Source organism: Agelaius tricolor, unplaced genomic scaffold (genome assembly GCF_023055355.1).
Source record: "Agelaius tricolor isolate 1412-34295 unplaced genomic scaffold, bAgeTri1.0.p SCAF_2, whole genome shotgun sequence".
NCBI lineage: Eukaryota > Metazoa > Chordata > Aves > Passeriformes > Icteridae > Agelaius > Agelaius tricolor.
The window spans coordinates 81,453,351-81,475,404 of record NW_027269262.1 but is presented as its reverse complement, the minus strand read 5'-3'; the positions used below and the strand labels follow the sequence as shown (position 1 = coordinate 81,475,404).

The 22,054-nt window shown below is 33.7% G+C and overlaps 1 protein-coding gene across 3 annotated transcripts in view; it reads right to left on the bottom strand.

The window, feature by feature from the left end:
- Window positions 1–22,054, bottom strand: part of CSMD3 (CUB and Sushi multiple domains 3) — a 592,443-nt gene that overhangs the window by 434,199 nt on the left and 136,190 nt on the right. For all 3 annotated transcript variants that reach the window (XM_071421704.1, XM_071421705.1, XM_071421706.1), the window contains exon 4: window positions 8,150–8,344. In XM_071421704.1, the coding sequence (XP_071277805.1) occupies window positions 8,150–8,344 (195 nt within the window). The remainder of the gene's footprint in view (window positions 1–8,149; window positions 8,345–22,054) is intronic.

The following is a 22,054-nucleotide window of genomic DNA, read 5'->3' as shown; positions in this document are numbered from 1 at the left end:
TAAATTATTTGGATGCATATACCTTTTCATTCTGGACTATATCACACCTCCTGAGGGTTAGTCCACTGCTCATACAACTTTCTAATGGATCTTAAAAGAGCTTCCTTCACTACTGATAGGAATCACCAAAATTACATAAAGATGTGCAAAGCAAAATTATGTTAACCAAATGGAAGTATGATTCTGATGTTCTGATTAATATTCTGATGTGGAGGTATACATTTTTAAAGAAAGGACAAGTAAGAAAAACATTTTAAGATATTCAAAGCTTTAAAAATGTAAATCCTGATTTAAAAATGAAGCTAATAAAAATGAATTATTTTCTGTTAGAAAAGTTTCCATAGTTAGATTGCTTTCTGAAATTTTGTAATTTTTTTTTCAAGTATCATTGCTATTACAGTAGCACATCATTGCATGCCATAAATTTTCACATGGGAGCAGATGCATCCTAAGGACTTCGTTATTTGACCACCAATATCATAAATGAAGAAGCACAGAGTCTGGACATTAATTGATTGATTGTATTAAACCCAATTGGAATTCTCATGAATAGTGTTGCCTGCTTACGGAGAATGTACAGTGTTAAATCATTATTATTGCTGGTATATTTTCAGTGCATTAGGAATATATTTAACAGACACTACATATATCAGTAATGCTAATATTGTTTTTATTATTAATACAGAATTACTGTATTAATTTTACTGTATTAATACAGTAAAACTAGAATGTTTTACCATTAATGTTAGGAATATGTGGTAATTCTAATGTGGTAAGCATTTCTATTTCTGTACCAATCTCCTGATTTACAACACATCAATAATGACTTAAAATAGCTTTGCATAACTCAGCAAAGTTTTACCTCTCTTTGCAATGATAAGAAATCCATGGTTCTGGTCACATAATAAAATTCACATGGGGATTTGCTATTCTTCAGGCTCAGATTTTTGCTTTCTTACACAAGAAGACTGTGCATTATTTCCCTGATAGTGAGTATCAGTAAGAATAGTGAGTATCCTGAGAATAACACTAATATAATGAGAAAATATAAGTGTGGTAAGGTACAGTGGTGAGCAATTTCAAGGCTTTTCATAAATGGAAAAGCTTGATTCTATTGGTACGAAAAATTACACATTTTAAAGATGTCTAAAATAAAGAGCTCACAAAGCTCTTTTATTGCAAAAATTCAAAGTAACAAAAGGTATTGTATATTTTTTTATTCAAAATGTCATTCTGGGTATTATTTTGAAGATCTTCTCTGCCCTGCTTGAAAGCACACAGCATGGTACTTGAAAACACCCAACCATTATTCTATTATTTCAATAAAATAGTAGATATTTTTCATCATTTCCACCCCCAAAGAATCTTAGTTAATATCTCTAATTCTAGGTGAAACATTGTCATTTATATTTTTTTAAATACCACCCATAAGAGTGTTCTAAGCCACTGATTACTTATGTCCCAAAAGGATCTTTAGAAAAGCTCTGGAAAATAATTTCTTATGTCTATATACATAATTCTAGAAAATACTTTTTTGTTTTCTTTTCAATTTTCTCAAAAATCCGACATGTTTCTTGTCCAGACTCACACAGCTATACTTGGGCTTTTCCCAAGAATAAGCAGGAGTAAGTATTTGTGTATAAGAACTCGCTTCAGGCAGAAAACTGCTCATTCCCTGTGAGATGTAATTTATTCCTGCTTTCAAGTTAGTGCACTCTGTTTTCTTCTGTGCAGATTGTCAGTTCCAATAGTTAATGCATTACAGGGCATCAAGTGCAGTACTTTGACTTTATATCCTGCTTTGTTCTTTACAAAGCCTACAAAGACCAGCTTATAACAAAGATGCCAAGGCAGTCGTCTTATTTTACTGTTTATATTACTAGGTTCTATTTGACATGATTTCATAAAATCATAAATCCATCTGCAACCAAATACATATGTCTGTGAAATGCTTACACTGCTATATGATTATTTCTTGGTAATTATATGAAGTTTAATTTTAGTTGTTCTCTTTTCAAAATTCCATACTATTCTATGCCATACATAAACAAATAGAACCATTAAATATAAGTGTATTGGAAGGTCCACAAAACACTTTAATTTAATTTGAAGCTACTCTCTGTTGTATCTGACCTAAAACTTACCTCATGGAGTTGAAATATGTATAGTCATGTATCTGTGTACTTACACAATTATACCAGTTACTTGCAATTAACAAATTGTTTCAGTCCAGTGGGTTCTGCATAGAGGAAATGGCAAAATATTTAAATAGTGAGCTGAATATTTTAATTCAATTCTGACATGTGTTAGATCACTTTAAAAATAAGATTTTATAAGTATCTCAGTTAAGTTCATCTGGAATAAATCCACTGAAGAAGATAGGTATAAAGAAACATATCTTTATAATTACATACATATATATATTGCAGGGGAGTTACAGAATTCCTAGACTTGGAATTGAGTATGAACCGCTTCAGCCTTTTACCTGTCATGACAATATATGCAAGAAATAACTCAATGTCCTCCCAGATAAATAATAAAAAAAGGAGAATGCAGTTTTTCAATGGAAAAAATGAAGCTAGACCATGGGTTGTGCACTTCTCTGATCAAAATACATGTTCATTTAGACAAGTAGAAAACCAGTCTCTTGTTGAAAATACAGAGTTTTTATTTTGTCAGATATTTTTTAGCTATATGTACAGGCAATTGGAAGGTCCACAAGACACTTTAATTTAAAGTTTATTAGAGCATCTAGGAATATAAAAACAACTGTATTCTGCACTTGAAATTTCTGAATTCTAAAAAAAATAAATTTTAGAATGGAGAATCTGACAACACACATTTTAGCATGGAATAAGAAATTTTTAGAAGACATAAATGTCAGAATACTTCCTTGTTTATGAAAGTGTCTAATTCTTATAACCTTTATAGAATGAAAATATTATATACAAGTGTAGCATTATTTATTACTATCAGCAAATTTTTTCTAGTTTGATGCATTTTGGAGAAACTGCAAGCTGCAACATTAGTTCAGGAATAGGTGATATAATTAAGCTTCTGTCATATTTCATGATTATAAACAACCCTATCAAAATTAATTTTCAGGGGAGAAGGTTTATTTAAAAATTTGTCATGGATTGTGGATAGGGTAAGTCAAAGAATCACAGAACCGCTAAGTTTGGAAGGCAACACAGTGGGTGGTCTGGTCCAAACTTGCTACTCAGGCAGGGCCAGCTAGAGAACATGGCACAGAATTGCATCCACCAGGACCCCCAAGTCTTTCTCCACAGAGCTGCTTTCCAGATCAGCCCCCAGACTGTGCTGGTCCGTGAGGTTATTCTCCCCCAGGTGCTGCCCTGAGCTTTGCTGAATTTCAGACAGTTGTTCTCTGTCCATCTTTCCAGCCTGTCAAGGTCTTTCTGAAGGTCTCACAGAACTCAGGTATTGGCCACTCCTCCCAACTTTGTGTCATCAGGGAACCTGTCGAGGAGACATCTGCCATTTTGCTCAAGTCATTGATGAATAAGTTAAACAATACTGGGCCCAGTATGGAACCTTGGAGGACACTGCTCATTACAAACCTCAAACCAGACCCATGCCACTAATTACAGCCCTGCTATTCAGCCAGATTTTAATCGACCTCTGTCCACTCATCCAGTCAACGGTTCCTGATTTTGTCTATCAGGATTTTGTGAGAGACAGCATCAAAAGCCTTGCTGAAGCCAAGGTAGACAATATCCACTGCTCTTTCCCCATTGATCCAGGTAGTTGTTTCCTTGTAGAAGGCAATGTTTGGTCAAGCTTGATTTACCTTTAGTGAATTCATGCTAAATACCTCTGCTTGCTAAATACCTCTTCTTGTCATCCATATGGATACAGATGGCCTTCAGAATGAGATGCTCCATCACCTTTCCAGGGATTGAAGTGGGGCTGACTTTGAAGACCTTTTTGAAGACCAGGGTGAGATTTGCTTTTTTCCAGTCTCCAGGCACCTCTCCTGATTGCCATGACCTTGCAAAGATGACTGTGAGTGACCTTGCTACGGTGTCCAGAAGCTCTCTCGTGGACACATCCTGCCAGAGCTCATGGGCTTGTGGATGTCAAATTTGCTTAGGTGTTATCTAACCCAATCCTCCTTCACCAAGGAAAAGTCTTCTTTCCAAAACTCCTTTACCTTGGTCTGTGTCAGAGAACCCTGAGGGCTGATCATATTAGTGAAGATTGATGCAAAGAAGGCATTTGATAACTCTGCCTTCTCTGTGTCCCCTATTACCAGGGTTTCTCTCCATTTACTAATGGGCCCACATTATACTTTTGTTTTTCTTCTGTTATTGATGAGTTTTAAGAAACCCTTCTTGTCCTTGACATCCTGGTCAGATTTAATTGCAGATGAGCTTTGGCCTTCTTGATCCCGTTTCAACTTTGACAATCTCTATATTAATTCCATGTGGCTTGATTCTTCTTCTAACTCCTGTGCATTTCCTGCTTATGCTTGAGTAATGACAGAAGTTCTTTGTTCATCCATGCGGGTCTCTCTCCCCCTTTGCCTTTGCCTGATTTCTTGCTTATTGACATAAAGCATGATTGGTTTTGCAGGAAGACACCTTTGGATATCAACCAACTCTCTTGGACCCCTTTTCCCTATGGTGTCTGATCCCTAAAGTGGCTAACATCAGCTCTCCTGAAGTCCATGGCTGAAGTCTTACTTGCTCCTCCTTTCCCAATATGCAGCTCCAGATTTTCATGGTCACTGCAGCCAAGGCTGCCCCCAGCCTTCACATCTCCAGAAAGGAGATGCTGTTAATCTGAGGTTGAGCAGCTCACCATTCCTTGTGGGATCCTCTAATACTGGTGACTGGAAATTGTCATCAATGTTTTCAAAGGAACCCCATAGACTAGTTTTGCTTTGCTGTGTTGCTTCTCCAGCAGATGGCATGGTAGATAGAGTCCCTCACAAGAGCTGGTGCCTTTGACTTGGAGGCTACTCCAAGCTGCCTGGAGAAAGCTTCATCCTCCCCCTTCACCTGAGCAGGCAGCCAGTAGTAAGCACCCACAGCAATGTCACCTTTATTAATCCACTCCTTGATCTGAGCCCATAAAATCTCAACTCACTCATCATCCACACCAAGGCAGATGTTGGTACATTTCAAGTGTTGTCTCATATAGAGAGCAACTCCACCACGTAGTTGACCAGAAAAATAAATACAATTTAGCTTTTTTATAATTAGGGTATTTTTTTCACTTCTAATAAATCTAATAAAGTAACAATATTTTAATGAATACCAAAACATGCAGGTGAAAATCTTTGTTCATTCAAACAATGTTCAGTTAGAAAGAGTCTATGAAATAAAGCAATCATTAAATATGTCTGCTGATTTTTCAATAAAATCCTATAGAGACAAATAAAGGAATACAAACCTATTTGAGGAATAATTCTTTTATTCATTAATAAAATTAGGCCCAAAAATCTATTACTTTCAAAAATTAAAATATTGTTATAATTTGACAAATCAAAAATTAAAACATTAGTAGAGTGTTCTGCTTGTGACATTACAAAACACTGTTGTTTTCAATGAAATTCCCCATTTTGAAACATCAATCCATAATCATCACAATGCTAAAGCACAAGCATGACATCTTCCTTATCTCTTCATTTAAAGTGAAGGCAATGTAAGAGGAAAGATCAAAAATAAAAATTAAAAAAAAAATCCTCAAATTTATTTGTTCTGAAGTACAAGAGGCAGATGAGAATGATATTTACACACAGCTGATCTACAGACATCTGTGATTTTATGCCTGCTGACTTCTAAGTGTGCGTTAAATTCAGGTTTTTTCTGAAATGTAAAAACCAGCAAACAACCAACCCTCAAATTAATATTGAACAAAATATACTTTTGTTCTGTTCTTAGTTTTTTTCTTGCTTGTGTCAGAATCCTCTGTGTTAGATGTAATGACCATTGGTAGGGAACAATAAGCCATTTATCACAGGAAATCTTTAAGGATGAGTGTTTAATCAGAGTCTCCATGGCAAACAGTGAGAAAGAGATAAGAAGGTCATTAGTCTGTAATCATCTTTAGCAACCTTCTGCAGAATTCTGCGTTGGATAATTGTATTAGGCTAAATTAGGAGAGATTCATTTGAATGGAATCACAATGGTGCATTTTATGTGTAAAGTTAGATGTTTCGGATATAAAACATTGAGTCACAGAAAGAACTCTTGAAAATAATTGGTTATTTTTCTTTTATTTGACATGGCAAAAAAATACCTTAACAGCAATTTGTGCATTAAGACTTTAAGCCATAATGTTAAGACTTAAATCAAGAGTCTGCCACATTCTTAGGTTATGTTTCAGTAAGTTGTAACCACCACTATTAAAATATGTGCCTTGGATTGTTTTTTTTAAATTATTTTTGTTCATCAAACTTTTATCCTTTAAATTCCTCACTGCTATTGATTAAAGAATTGTCTTCTTGAAAAAAAAAAGTTTTCCTGCTGCATGTGTTTCTGCAGTGAATCAAGCTGTTGTCTTAATCTTCTTTCACATACATGGAAAAGTTTAAGTCCTTCAGTCTCTAGACAAAATAACAGTTTTGAAACCTAACAGAACTTGTTTCCTCTTTTTCTGAACCCTTTCCAATTTGTTAACTTTATTTTGCCTTAAGAAATGACACTGTGCAGATAATGACCTCTCTAATTATGAGTTTAAAAAAATGGTTTTCATATTCTCGTGTAGTAGTCATCCTCTTACAAACTAGTGATGTCTAACCACAGGGCTACTTTGGGAGTTTATATTATGAGTACAAATTTACACAGTATATTTTCATCTCCCCTTTGAGCAAAACCAAAATATATCCAAAGATCTGAAAAATGCAGTATCAGAAAGAAGAATGTGTAACTCATTCAAGAATACAGTTTTCTATGCCATTCATTTCAAAATTGGAGATTGAGAATTGGAGAAATGGAGTCCATTAGACTTTGATGTTGTTACAAATATAAGTCTTTTGCGAGTCAACATATTCTCATCATATCTTTTGCATTGTCATCTCCAGAAACTAAATTTGGATATATGCCTTGATTTTATATTTCCTTCATTATTACTTAGCAATTTTCAGGGAAGTAGGAGTGGAAGATTCAGAAGTTATAAATATTTTTACTGGAAAATATTACTATTAAAAATAATTTTATAATTTTTTCAAGACCACTGATAAATATATTCAATAGCTAATAGCTGTAATCCAGGAACAGGAAATGAAAGTATGGTGTTTCCAATGACACACTTTTCTCATGCATAATTAATTTTTACAGTGCTGTTTAACTATGTTTTCATTAATCTATATTTATTAGGATGGTAATTTCAGCTGGATTTTTTTTGTAGACTCTGCAATACTTCATCAACTTTTTAGACAAATATAAAGGTTGCATTTTGTAAAATTAACTTGTGAATCCAGAAACTGATCCCTAGGTTACCTGACATATTGTCTGTGCTTGTGTATAGTAGTGATAGTGCCTTCATTTTATCAGCATAACCTCCTTCTGCTGCTCTGCAGACATTATTCATCTTTAACAATATTTCTCTCAGAAAATAAGATTTACCCCTAATACAGGCTTCCCTACTACTGCTATATTTCTAATAAGAGCAAGGAAAAAGGATTTGACCTACAATACCTGTTGGAATACAAGGGATTTGCTATATATAAATCTTAAGATAATCAAACCTGACTGACAATGAGGTAAGACCCTGTAACTCAATTGTTTTGGCAGTTTCATATTTCTGTTTGCTCAATAGCCAAGTTACTACTAGACAAAAAGTCAGCTCTTAGAAAGCAATAAGAGATCCCAAATCTATATTCCCATAGTTGCAAGTACATTGTATGCAGACATTTATATTCTACTTATTACTAGATTTTTAGTTCTTATTACATAATATATATTTTAAAAATAAATGATAACTATAATTTTAGTAGAATATTGACCTAAAAATTGGTAGGTATATATGCTGAGATACATCATATATGTGAGCAAGAGATCAAAATATTCAAAAGAGGAATTCTTTAATCATAGTTTAAAACTTAATTACTAATAGAGAGATTAAAATTTGTTACTACTAACGTATATATTCAAGAACATTATTGTAGGATTTCTCTTACCTCTACAGATAGGAACAGGAAAGTCCCACGATGCTGTATTGACAGAGCTGGCTATGCAAGTAAGCTGTGGGTGTCCATCCAAAATATATCCAGTTACACAGCTGTATCGGATTTTGTCACCAACATCAAATCTTTGACCATACAAAATACCTTTTGGTGGAACTCCTGGGTTGCCACAGGAACTACTCTGTAATTCTGGAAAAGATACATATATATGAATTAAAATGTTTTTATACTTAAAATGTGATGTTTCATTTTGCTTAAGAGTATAGAACACAAGGCATCTTGGGACAGATAGTGTTTTCTTGGATATTATAAAATAAATGTTTCATTTTGCTTAAGAGTATAGAAGACAAGGCATCTTGGGACAGATAGTGTTTTCTTGGATATTATACAGCTCTCAACACTGAAAATCCATTGCTGACTTAGTGTATTTAACATTTGTTTAAGTACCCAAATATCCAAAGGAAGATGAAAATAAGCATGAGGTTTTACTTAAGCTCCAGCTATCAATATATTAATGTAATTTTTTAATTAAATTGATACAAAAGAATGATTTATTTTGTATCAATTACATATGAAAATCATATGAATACCTATCATTACATACAAACAGGAAACAAAGCAGCTTGATATATTTCTGACTTTCAAGTTACACAAATGCAAAACAATAAACAAAATTGTAATACAAACATGAAAGAACATCAGATTCAAATTGAAAAAAATCTGGAAGAAAAATAAAATTAATCATGACAAAAGAAAATTTTAACAAGCATAAGCCTGAGCATGATCAGGAATCTGTTTAATGATTTAATAGATTTTAGATAATGAGGAAAATGGATGAGATACTATGGGTAACTAATTTCTGAGCAAAGAATTAGTTAATTTAATCATGTGAAATACCTCAAGTCTGGTAACTTTTATAATACAGAGCTTTAAACCACTGAGAATCCAAAATTACTCATGGCTACTCTTAGTCTGATCTCTGAGGCCATTAATTAGAGTTCAGTTTCAGTAGCTGGTACTCTTTTGACTGCGTACCCCTTTGACTGGTGTTTCAGCATCATAAATAGCTTGATTACAACATTTTCAGCAATTTACTACCAAAGTCCTTTAGTTAATGGACATTAAAACATAGATTTTTTGCAAGTGTGAACAAAACATGTTTTATAATCCCATCCTGACCTCTTCAAGGCTTGCGCCAAGTATATTTACCAGCCTAATGCTAATGGGGAAGAGGCAAATCAGATAAACCTATATTTGTATTCATACCAAATTCCCCTAATCTAAAAAGGAAAATGATGAAAGAAGAGAGGGTTATGTATGTATTGTTTTAATTTCTTTTCCTGAATTCCATGTGACTAAAACATTCTTTGGTAGCCCTGAATTTCTCATGAGTGTGTGTACAACATATTTAAATATCTAAGGTGTTACAGGTTTCAATTAAAAAAAAGATATATAAACTCCTATTAAAACAATCAGTATGACTCCCAACATTCATTACATTCTCAAACTTCAATGCCCAGAACTACCAAGAACTAGGAAATCCTACTAGATTTGTGATACCAGCCATGAAACAAAACTATGTAACTATTATTAAAAGGCAGAATTCACTATAATCATAAATACATTCTCTACATGTCCATACTATATACAAGCACTATATATATAAAATATATGCTAACAACGAGTTAATTTGCAAGATTTTATTTACCAATCATGTTCTGATGTGAATAAGTTAAATATGCATATTAGCTGCTGATGTCATTGCTGCTATTCCCTGCTTTCTCTTACATAATAAAACTGTGGCTTTGGATTTGACTTTCATTACCTTGCACAATGACACAACACAGAAGTAAGAAAGTAGCCTATCTCACCTTGAGCACTTCAAAGCTCACCTAAAGAACTGATATTCTTATCACTCTTTTACTGAAGTGTTCTGTGCTGAAGCAATATTCCCCAGCCCTCAAATCTGCTTGCAAGCTTTACAGAGAAGGCAATACTGCGGTGTCTCCTGCATATTTGCGCAAAAGAATTTCTTTTAAATCTTTTAACAGTTTTCAAGGCTATTTAATTTGTTATTTATCATCACAGCATGTCAAAATGAAGGTAAGAATATCATCCTGTGGATTTTAGTTGTCATATGAATCATATTATATTAACTTGAAAACACGGCCTGTACAGAGTGTTTTCATTTTCAACTATTCCCAGAAGATGAAGTCTTTCAGAAGCCTGTATCTCTTAGGGTTTTGTAAAAAGGCCACAGAAAGATTCCCTGTCCTTTGAAATAAAAAAACTATAAAGATTAGCAATGTCACTACCTAAAATTACTTCCTTTACTTTTACTGCTGTCTCACCAAGAATTACCCACAGAAGGCAATTTATTCTTGTGAAATTACATTATATTTTAAAGCACTAATTAAAAATCACCCTCCTTCTAAAATAAAACTAATTTTCCAGTTGCAATACTATATGACTCATCTAAAAGGAATTCTTGGCATTTTTCATTAACTTTTTAACTTTATGATAAAGTGGCCTGGGAGTATGTTACTACTTCTAACCCTTCAAGCAATTTTGTTCCTGATTCTAGATAAGAAAGTAGAAAAAATAAATCATACACTTTTAAGTATATTAATTTATTCTGTGAGTATTTTCATTTTGAACATCTACAAGTGCCTTATTTGGGGGTGAGAGGGAGATAATTTACCAAAGTAACTGCTTTTGTCTTCTTTGATAGGTAGTATCTATTTTCAAACTGAATGTGACACTGTACTACCAACTCCCTGGCATTTAAAGCTACGGATTGTTACCCTAAGATTGTCATCTGCCAGGGAACACAGGAATTGCTAAATTAGACTGTAATTTTTATTCAGCTCTGCACAGATTCTTGACTTTAGTGACATTTTGATAATAACTAATGATATGAAGGGTGGAAAAGTATTTCCTTTTAAATTTGCCATCTTGCAGTTTGGTTGAACTTCTCCTTGTTCATGTAGTCTGAAAATAAGCATAATTGAATTTTTTACGCCTTCACACTTTTTTTCATTTTTGTGTATTATTTCTCATCTCCTTTTCAAAGCAAGCTGCCCCAGTTGTTTCAATCTCTCTCCAAGCAGGAATTTTCTTTGTCCTAGATTTAATTTTGTAAACAAGGTATGTATGAACATATTTGTCCTCTTTTTTTTCACGTTAAAACATGAAGCTTAAAATATCCTTCAATGCTGTTCAGTAAGTTTCTATTGAATTAATTCTTATTAATGCCACTGTAAATTCTGTTAAAAAGCTATGGGTAAAATGTATCTGGGAGATTTCTGCTTAGCAGGAAGGGACCCACTCTCTTAAAGACTTTAATTAGCAGAAAATTAAGCCCCTTTTAGATACCAATTAATAAGATATTCAAATTAAATAGCATTAAATATAATTTATTTCTGAAATTTTTTTTCAAAACACAAGACTAGCAGAAATTTAGACTCTCTTTGTCAGCCTTCACTCAAGGAGAAACAATACCAGAACCAGATACAGAAATTTCAAATTTACTTGCTTTTTATTCAGATTTTCAGTCAGGAATGTTTAGGGTATTTTCTTTTATGATATTTATGAAATCAAGAGCAGCGTTATCCTCCCTAAAATGTTTAATATTAAATTTATAATCAATGTCTAAATATACAAAACAAGTATTATCACATATTCCAGTAATAAAGGCATTTGTCATAGCACTGCATTCTATTAAGCTTAGTTATGAATACTAATGTCCTTCACACACTATTTTATTATAAAATTTGGAACATAAATAATTTTACTTTTTTAAAGGGTTGATCCATATATTTTCATAATTTTTGTTGCAGTTATTTTAATTTATTATGATCCCATTTTTCCAAAAATAAAGTGAGAAATACTGTCAACACATGAGTACTCACTCATTGAAAGATGTATCTAATATTGTTTCATGTAGTCCTTTTGAAATTAAATACTCCTGGTATCCCTACACTCCCAGTTTGAGATCTCCCCCTATGGGAGTGGTACCAGTCCTAAACTGCTCACTGTGTCTACTACCCCAAACAGGAATTCCTCTGCCATGTAAAGATGAGTATGAACATGTTATTCTAGAGACCACTCCAGCTGTTATTTGGGACAGGACGTGGTGGTGTACTGGAAACACTAGAATATGTCTGTACATGGATATCCCTTGGAAATATGTTCTTTGGCTTACTGACAGGCAAGAATGCTTTGGTATTGAAGACTGAAAGTTGATTTCAGAAGTGCTGCATGTAGTAAGTGTGAGGATATAGGGAGAGCTATGCATTCTAAAGATCCCAAATACTACAACAGGTGCTGCCTTCGTAAAAATAAGAAGTAGCCTGAAAGTACCTTGTCCAAAATTTCATCTATATTGGATCCTATAATAGTTTATTTCAGTTGTCCATTATTTTCCACAGGTTTTGCAAACTAAAAAAATAACTTAGATGCATAGCTTTTAACTTATAATATTTTGCCTAGTTTGCTTACTTTCTATTCTGTCCTCATTCACATTGCTGTGAATATATAAGTAAGCATGGTCTAGATTCAAATATAATAGGGACTAGAAGAATTAACTGATGAGTATAGGAATACTGTTGTCTTTCTACACACATATTGAAATGTACATATACATGCATGTTTCACTTGAGATTACAGAGTGAAGGAAACCACAAGAACAATTTGGAGTAGGCAACATAAGAGCAGTGAAAGAAAAAAATGAAAAACTTAACTTTGAAAGGTCAATTTAACTGCACAAAAATGTAACATTCAGAGTGTAAAGACACATTAGAAATCAATGCTTTGAAAACAGCACAGATATATTAAAACAGTTATTGAATTTTAAAAATTCTCTCCCCCAAAATCCAGGTTTTTCCTTAGTAGAAGTTCAACAACAAAAATCATTATCCCTTGATTCCAACAAATCTGTCACCTTAAGATGCAAGTGCAGAATGAAGAGTCATTATTCTGAAATTCAGTTTTGTGTACAACAGCGACAGGAACCGTTTGTCTAACAATCTAAACTTCTCTGAAGTTCTTATTTTAATTTCTGCATTTTTTGTGGATCAGTCAAAAGAAACTGTCATATTCTGGTGTCTAACTATAAATAGCCAAGCAAGAGAAACTCTAAGAAGTTTTGTTTGGTTTTTTTTCCCCAAAGAAAAAGAACATTTTTTTCTTTTCCTGTTCTAATTGTTCTTTCTTGATTAATATATCTGTAATAGTAACCTCACTGAGGGTCTCTACTGTTCACTAAAGATAATACAGCTAATTACATTGCAGTTTCCTACCTATTTTTCAATGAATGACATAATTTTGCTTTTTTTCTTCCCTTTGAGATTATTTTCATGTAAAAAATTACAGAGGACCCTGTTATGAGGGAACTTTCAATGTAGATTTTTTTATACTGAATTTGATTTTGTTTCTAAGGACATTGAAACAAGCACTGGTTTTGTCTTCCTTGCCAGTAAGACAAGAATGTTTCTATTTATAGCATAAAGTCATATGCTATTTTAATAGGGACAAACTTGTTTCAGCATTAAGTTAGAACTGCATTAACATAATTCTTCTGCAAGCAAGGGAACAGGGAGAAGAAGTATAGAAAAAAACCTCTGGGGTATGTAAGGGAAACAAGGGATAATTACAATACTGTAGTCACATTAATACAGTGAGCATGAAAAATGTCCAGGGCTTGCAATGTATTCCCTTCACATGCAACACAGTGCTCAGGATATCTGCTTCAATCAGCTGCAGATGCAGCACTAGAGGTGACGGATTATGCAAAAAAAAAATAATGGCAGTTACTAATTTAACCACAGGGCATCATAACCAGAGCCAAGTGAAACCAACAGAAAGATGACTACATGCTTCAGTAGATATGGCTAAATCTGAATCTTCCCCATCAGACACACTTCTGAAGTGCTACCTGAAGGGAATGACAAGCAGGCAAATACCAGATTGTTAGCAAAGCTATACAGTGAACAGCACCAGCCACGCTTCCTTGCCTTTACCAAGTTCCACTTGAACAGAGCTCTAGCTGCAGTCAATTCCTGCACAGCTGCTGAGGGCACCACTTTAATCCTGGGTATGGCTGGAAGGTGGATGCACATAGTGCATGGACTGAGGGAGAACATTGGAAACTACAGCAAGTTTTGGCCTGGATGTGAAGTATCAATGCAAGTAGCACAGAGATTGCTGCATCCACCCTGTTATGAAACTATTCAACCAAATCAGTATAACTTGAGTCCTGAGATGCTGTATCTGCCACATGTGATGGTTGTTCTGCTTCTCAGGTGGATGAAGTCCAGACAGATGCATCCTGCCTGCCATGCAAAGGCTGTGTAGATATGCCTATGTATGTGTCAAAATGGGATTGTTCTATTTAGACTGCAGTGTTTTCTGAGTACTTTTTTAATATGGCTGTATTCTGGAGGCAGCTGGGAAGAAGCTGTTGAAATTACAAAGAAAAGATTATTTCAGAGCCCAGGACAACCTAAAGTAAAAACACTCCTAAAATTTATACTTTATTGATAATCCTTCTGCAATATATATTTCTTACTAGGACTTTTACAGTTATATAAAACAATTTAATTTTCAATTTCTGAAATATTATGGCAACAACTATCTTATTGTATTACCTTTCTTCATTCCATCTTAGCCTCATCTGATTTTACCTTGTGTTAGGTAATAGAAATGTTGCATTGTTGCCCACTGGCTGTTCTTACCTGGAGAATCTACAGATTTACAGTAACCAAATATGTAAAAAGATAACTAATTTAGAAAAAATCAGTTTAGCCACTGAAGGAGGATGTCACAGCACAAACAAGTTGTGTGGTATTATATAGGCAGCATCTCCACACAAATTTTACAAACAATAATAGATACATATATCAAATAAAAGTTATGAATTTCATATATTTGATGTACTAGCATATCTAGTTTCCTACTGAAATTAGGGTCCCATTTTTTGTTCCAAGGTGCAACAAAAATACTAGGAAGATGCATAGTTTTTATATTCAAGATGATAGAATTTCTGAAATTAGAGAACAGGATAAAATTGCACATTTAATGTAAAAGTACTGGGACCTCTAGAGAAAAAAAGAAGAAATAGAAGATTCAGTGAGCACTGATAGACATTTCTATGTAATGCATTGGCTCTTCAGCTGTTAAAAAGGATACTCAGAAAATTTTGTTTTCAATTATTTTAAATTAGAGACTGGTTAACCTTAAAAAGAATGCAGCTTCTCTTCGACTTTCCTGTTGGCAAAGCTCATCTGAACTGACCAGTGTGTAGTCTGATGATACAACCACATGGCTAATCAAGCATGCTTCATGTCTGACTTGCTAGCCAAGGTTTCCCTGCTACAGGCCTTCTTCACAAGTTGTGTCTTAACATGAAGGCAGAACTCATGGTATTTTGAACTTTTCAACTTGTTTTAAAAAAAGAAAGAAAAAGGAAAAAAATATATATAAAGTTATTTCTACTACTGGGAATCACTCAGAGTTTAAAAGTGGAATTTAAAGCATAAGACGTAGATATGGGATGTCATAGGCATGTTATTGTACAGTGGCATAAAAGGGCACAAAGAAAAACAGTTGTTTTCTCCTGAAGGGAACTTTGACACCTGAGACCTGGGCACTAGGTGGCATCTGAAACATTCAGAGCTATTGTATGATCTGGCAGAGTAACAAGCATTTCCTTTTGTATATATCTCAGAGATAAGAATATTTCAATTTCTCATATTGACTCCATATGCTTTGTTTGTATCTGTTCTTGTTTTTGTGTAGAATTACTATTAGGAGACACTGCAGTGCCCTATCAGAAATCCAAATGTTTGGGGCAATTTGACACTTCTTTGACCACCTGCTTCTTTTACTCAAAGGCCATGTTGTCTCTTACAGTGAAATTTCAGTCCGGCTTCCACCATTACTTTTGGTATGAAAACCTGTGACAACACTGGTTACAGGAGACATGTTAACAAATTTAGACTTACATTTCTGTGTTTATGTTCTAAATGCTCCTGGTTTAGAAGAAGAAGAAAAAGAATAAAATTTCAGAAAAGAAAGATGTCTTTAGTTCTGTAATTTAATTTTCATTTATAAAGTCTTATGGTTTAGAATTTTCCTTTAGAAGATTAAACCGTTGTTCTCTCCAAAATCTGTATCAGAGTTGTTTTTGCAGTACACCATTTATTGATAGAATTAATGCCCTTATTGTATTTGATGGCAAAGGGTCAAAATCAGCTTTCTGGGATGTCATGAGGACATTACCCAACTCTTCAGAGGTCTTTTTTAAATTCCATAGTGCATCTCAGCTGGTGGGTTGAGAATTTTGCTCAGTAGGTAGGATACATGGTGGTTGGGCAGTGCCTTTGTTGAGCCAATACTCGACAAATTTCTTGAACGTTCTTTTTTTACAAGTCTTTTTTTTAGAAGACACAAACTGTTGATCCTTTTTTGTCTCAAGGTCTCAGAACATCAAGTGAAATTTAAAGCCCTTACTCCAAGCTTCCATTTAAAGTATTTTTGTGAATGCTTCATGGTGCACCAGAATATCTTTCGCTCTTTATATGGCTGTCATACAGTTTATTCAGTTGAACATGTTTTATTGCATTATATATCTGTCATTATTATTTATTAATACTCTGAAGAATGCAAATTGTGATAATGTAGAAAAATTGTGAGCTAATATTTTTTTCATTCTAAAATACATCGTCTTACTGTTTATCAAATTATTTTTTATCAAAATACTGAAATAAAATCTCCACTCTAGATTAGGATGGAAGTGTAATCTCATTTGCTTACATGAGACTGTATCAAAGATCGTGCATTCAGAATATAGCTGAAAACAGTGTTGATGCATTAAGCAGCGAAAATTTATGGCTAAAAGTGTACAGCTAGTAGTAGTAAAGCTCCTTTATTTTGATCATTTTTTTAAGCGTTTATGATTCAACTCAGAAATACATCCAAAACCTTGCATAATAAAGTACTATTCTCAGAGTCATTTTTCTAACACAATCATACATTCAAAATCTAAAGCAGAAGGCTACCTAATGCAGTCCTGTTTACTAGACAAGGTCTTTCAGGTTAATACTCATCTTGGGTGTATTATGAATTTTTCATTAAAAATGTCCAGATGACAGAACATTAAAAAATACTAGATCAAGGATATTTGCATTATTATGTTTTTAATGGTACTTGCCCTGATAATTTTACAGAACTAAAATGCATTATGGCTTATTGACTCCATTTCATAAGGTGAAATAATAGGACATTACTGATCTTGTCCAAATTACTTACATGATGATTACTTAACCAAGAAAGATGGTGTAATCAAATTAATGGATAGCAATGTACATAAACATCTGCCATAGGCTACTCATCAAGACCAACTACAAAACCTTTGAATAACTTATATTCCATAAACATTTTGCTTTATGAATCAGTGCTGAGATGTGCACCCACAATATTGTAGCTTTCAAAAGTCATCTTTTCTCATGGAAGAAAAGGTACATTATACTGCAAAGATGAAAAATTTAAATCTGCTTTTCCTACCCATTCCAAATTTCCTTTTCACTTTTAGTAAGAATATCCAGATGTCCTTCACTTGAGAAGCAATCAACTCTAATTGTTATTTTATTTCAACATTATGCTATCATTTTCCTTTTGCAAGAGTTATCATTAGTATCGCAGAATCAGAGACTGATTTGGCTGGACCTTAAAGATCATCGAGTTCCAACACCCCTAACATGGGGAGGGACGCCTTCCAGCTGACCAGGTTGCTCAAAACCCCCTCCAACCTCACCATGAGCTCTGCCAAGACTGGGTCATCCATAACTCCTCTGGGTAACGTGTTCCAGTGTCTCACCACCCTCACAGTAAAGAATTTCTTCATCATGTTGCTGTTCAGCATCCTATTATCACCTTCGTTGCCTGGGCTTAGAGAACAGTTCTAAGAGAACAGTTCTAAGAGAACATCTCTCAAGTCTCAAAATTTGTGTGCTTTGCCTTATGCTGGAGGCAAGTTCCCAAGTTCCCTGGAACATTTGGAAAACCATTTTCAGAATTCTGAAGCATGGGAGAGTGAAAGTGGTGCATTGTTTGATGAAATATGATTTTGTTATGAAGGAGTGGTTTCAAATTCTGAAGAAAGAACTTTCAAATTGATTGATGTATCAGCATTCTTCTGTAAGCAAGTATCACCTGGCATAGTTGGCACTGATTTATATAAGCTATCCTGTGTGGATCTCAAGGAAAAGTGGTTAATCAAGACTTTTTTCTCTTCTTAACAGTCAAAAAGTAAATAACATATCAATGTGAACTATTCACAACAGTATTGATTCTGAGCTATGGACTGTTGTGGGTAGCATTTTTTTTCCCCAGACATTTTAACATCAAAAGAGCTATCTGCAGTTTCTAGTCTAAGTCTTGCAGGATCAGAGATCAAACAACTTGCTTTGCTTTTCCTTCTTTAAAATAACTGGTTTGAGACACAAGTAATAAAAGGCATTTAATCTTATTTTATAGATGTAATCATGGAGAGCAACAGCCAAGTAATTAATGTGACGTAAACATGTAAAATTTCTCTCTTCAAAGTCTCCTTTTGTAAATAATATAAGCTAGAATTGACATAGAGAGCCTTCATATTGGCAGCCACAATAAGAACTGCTTTTATTCCTATCCCTTCATGTTATCCTCTGTGGGTCATTCCTCTCTTGATTAAGTTGTTATTGGATTGAGTAGAAGTGGTCATAACTTGAGAGGAAAGAAAGGATTATCATTTAAATAACTCAAGATTTGCATTAACTTCACATTGAACATCTGTGTAGGCCACCATTTCTCTGGCTATCTCTCCATGACAGGTTAGTACTGAAACAGCTGTGACAGTCATGTCTCTGAACTTACTGATATTTCTGTATTGAAAAATGGCTTGAAAACACCCTGTCAGCTTCTACTTTTAAATACTTTCAATACTCTCTGATTTTATTGAGAAAAAGAAAAATGTTCTAGGAAAAGCCTGCTGCAGTGCCGTACAAATCACTGTTTGACAGAGCTTATGAAGTGTTCGTTGTGGTGCTAACTCACTGAAAGATCATATATCTTACAGAGATCTTTGCAAAACTTCTTTAAAGAGTGACAGATTGGTGTGTTAGAAGAGCTAAACAGCGTCAAAGAAATATATGTTATACAAGTAGGTTGTTAACACAGTGTGAAATGGTAGGGAATACGCAGAAATCTGTCCTCTGGTCTATATCTGACACGCTCAATCACGTGATACAGAGTTCTACATTAATGTGTAAGGAGCAAGAGATTGCCAGAGGCAATTGACAGACAAATGTCCCCTATTTTCAGATTAATTTTCCATTTTTGTTGGACACACACAAACTGATGAATATTTGCGGTTTTTCCTCCTTTTTCCCCTGCAAAATAAAGGTGAATGAGAAAAATTAAGAGAAAAATCCATTTTTAAATTTTTTCTCAACAAGTTTAGAAAGATATGTTTTCATTCAGGACAAAAAAACCTTTCATCAGACACATTTGTAACAATTGAAGCACTTTTGCAATTGACATGGACTTGGTTATCAGATGTTATCTGAATTGATGTATTGGCCAAATGTAAACAGAAGGCTATAAGGAAAATTCTAAATAATAAATTTAAAAAAAAAAAATTGAGTCAGGTGCAAGGAAGTTTACAGATGTCCAGACTTCTTTTTTGTGTCTCAGCACCCTGAAGGCTCAGTCCAACATTATTCTGTAATAAGTTTTGCTGTAATAAGTTTGCTATTTGGGGATAACCTCTGGAATTCCTGAAAAACATTTATTATTTATCAATTAATCAAATATTTACTAAAAGACATGGGACACTACATAGACAACACTATAGTGTTAATGGGATTTCTGGAATATCTATCTTATTTCAAGGAAAATCAAACATAGCTTCATTACATCATATTTTCTTCCCTCTACATATAGTTTAAATTAAGAAAATTGAGTTATTAAATCTTATTATAATAGATCTGAATGTATATATAAGCTGAAAATTTTTATTATAATTTGAGTCTCTTTTTTTTCCCCCAGTAGTTTATTCCATTTTAAATCTATCAATTCTTTAATGTAATGTTCTGCCTTCTCTTACACTAGCAACTTTTGCAAAAAGATACTGGGAATATTCTGAGACATAACCAAAACCATGTAATCTCAACTGCAATAAGTCTGTGTATTTCTGCTTTCCTAAGTTATTTTTACAAGAGGATTTAAGTATAAAGTCTACAGTTATGGTAAAGTTGACTACTGTTGTAGTCAACAGTGCTGTTTTATAAAGGTAACAGTACCTAAATTAATCAAATCAACACACTGCAGATAAATTTTAGATAGCATTTCAAATTTATACTGTGATCTCCCCTCATTCACAGTTTTAATGAGCATTTTTTAATAAAGTTGAGAAAGCTTCACTGGTAATTCTGGTGCATTAGTCCTGTGACATCAAAAATAGGATTGAGAGTAAAGAATAAAAATTCTTATTTTTTAAAAATATTTCATTTGCTCTTGTGAAATAAAAGATATTTTGAAACAAAGTGATTTAATAAAATCAGCAATTACAAACTTTCCTTAGCAGATGCTTCATTGCATTGCTACATTGCTGATATAAGTAATTTTTCCACAAAATTGCAATTTATGGAACTATTTAGCTATTAAAACTGTTAAGTTATATAGTTGTGTTTGAACAAAAGCTTAAATATGTGATTGGATACCAAGCTCTAGATGAATAAGGACTTGCTGTACTTGGTGATGAAAATTATTGTGGCTGAATAAAGAAATAAAACTTTTTCATTGTTGTCTGTATTTCTATGTATATCTATACTGGGTTTGTATTTAGAAACTTATTTAAATTGTAGAGATAATAGAAAATGTCTCAGACATAGTTTTTTCTTGAAAATAGATGGGTCAAGTGTGCTTTTGGTTATGCAAAGCCAAACTAGTTTAATATCTTTCCTTGGAAAAGTACATTAATCTCTCTGCACTGCTTTCTACTTCAATCTTTACTGAGATCAGTCTGCTCCTGGTGGTGCAAAAGGAAAACAATCCCCAGAACACCTCAAGAGTTTGACTGCAACATCAAATTTTCTTGCTTGCTCTTCCAAAATCAGTGCCTTTTTCAGCATTGTAGTCCTTTGGCTCACAGCCAAAACTCAAGTTCCAAGCATCAGCAGTGTCCAGAAATGCCAGTTATTGTTTATAACTATAACTATTTTCAATTTGTACGTGTCAGAGCATCACACAACACTGAAGTGTCCATTTTCACTACAGCTTTGGAATAAAGGGTAATTTTTTACAAGGGTGTAGAAACAGATGTCAAGGCAACCTCAAATGCAAATCAATCCACATACTGAATTCAAGAAATCAAAATACATCACCTCAGTTCCTGGTGAAATGCTTTCCTAAATGCCATTCATTTCTGATCAATAATGGATCCATTCTATATATTTTAGTCCTAACTAATACCAGCTCCATTTGAATGACCTATTGATAATTACATAATCTTCACTTGAAAATGCAATTATTCAATCTTTTTTAAATTTATTCACAGTAAAATTCTTTCATTCAGTGGATCATGATTGCTTCCATTTTAAGAAATAGTGTTTTCATTTAAATATCTCCCTACCCTTAACAAGTAATAATTCCACCTGATATGTAGAATATATAAGACATGTTTCACAACACAAGCTCTCCTTTTGATCATGAACCATCTAGAATTTTCTTCTGAAAAGATAACCTCTGTAAGAAGAAAAATAAAAACCCCACTAATTTATGACGTAAATCCATATATCTATATGCTCATATCAGCTGTTTCTGATATTATTCTTTTTGGTTACCTGTTTTCTGTGTCAA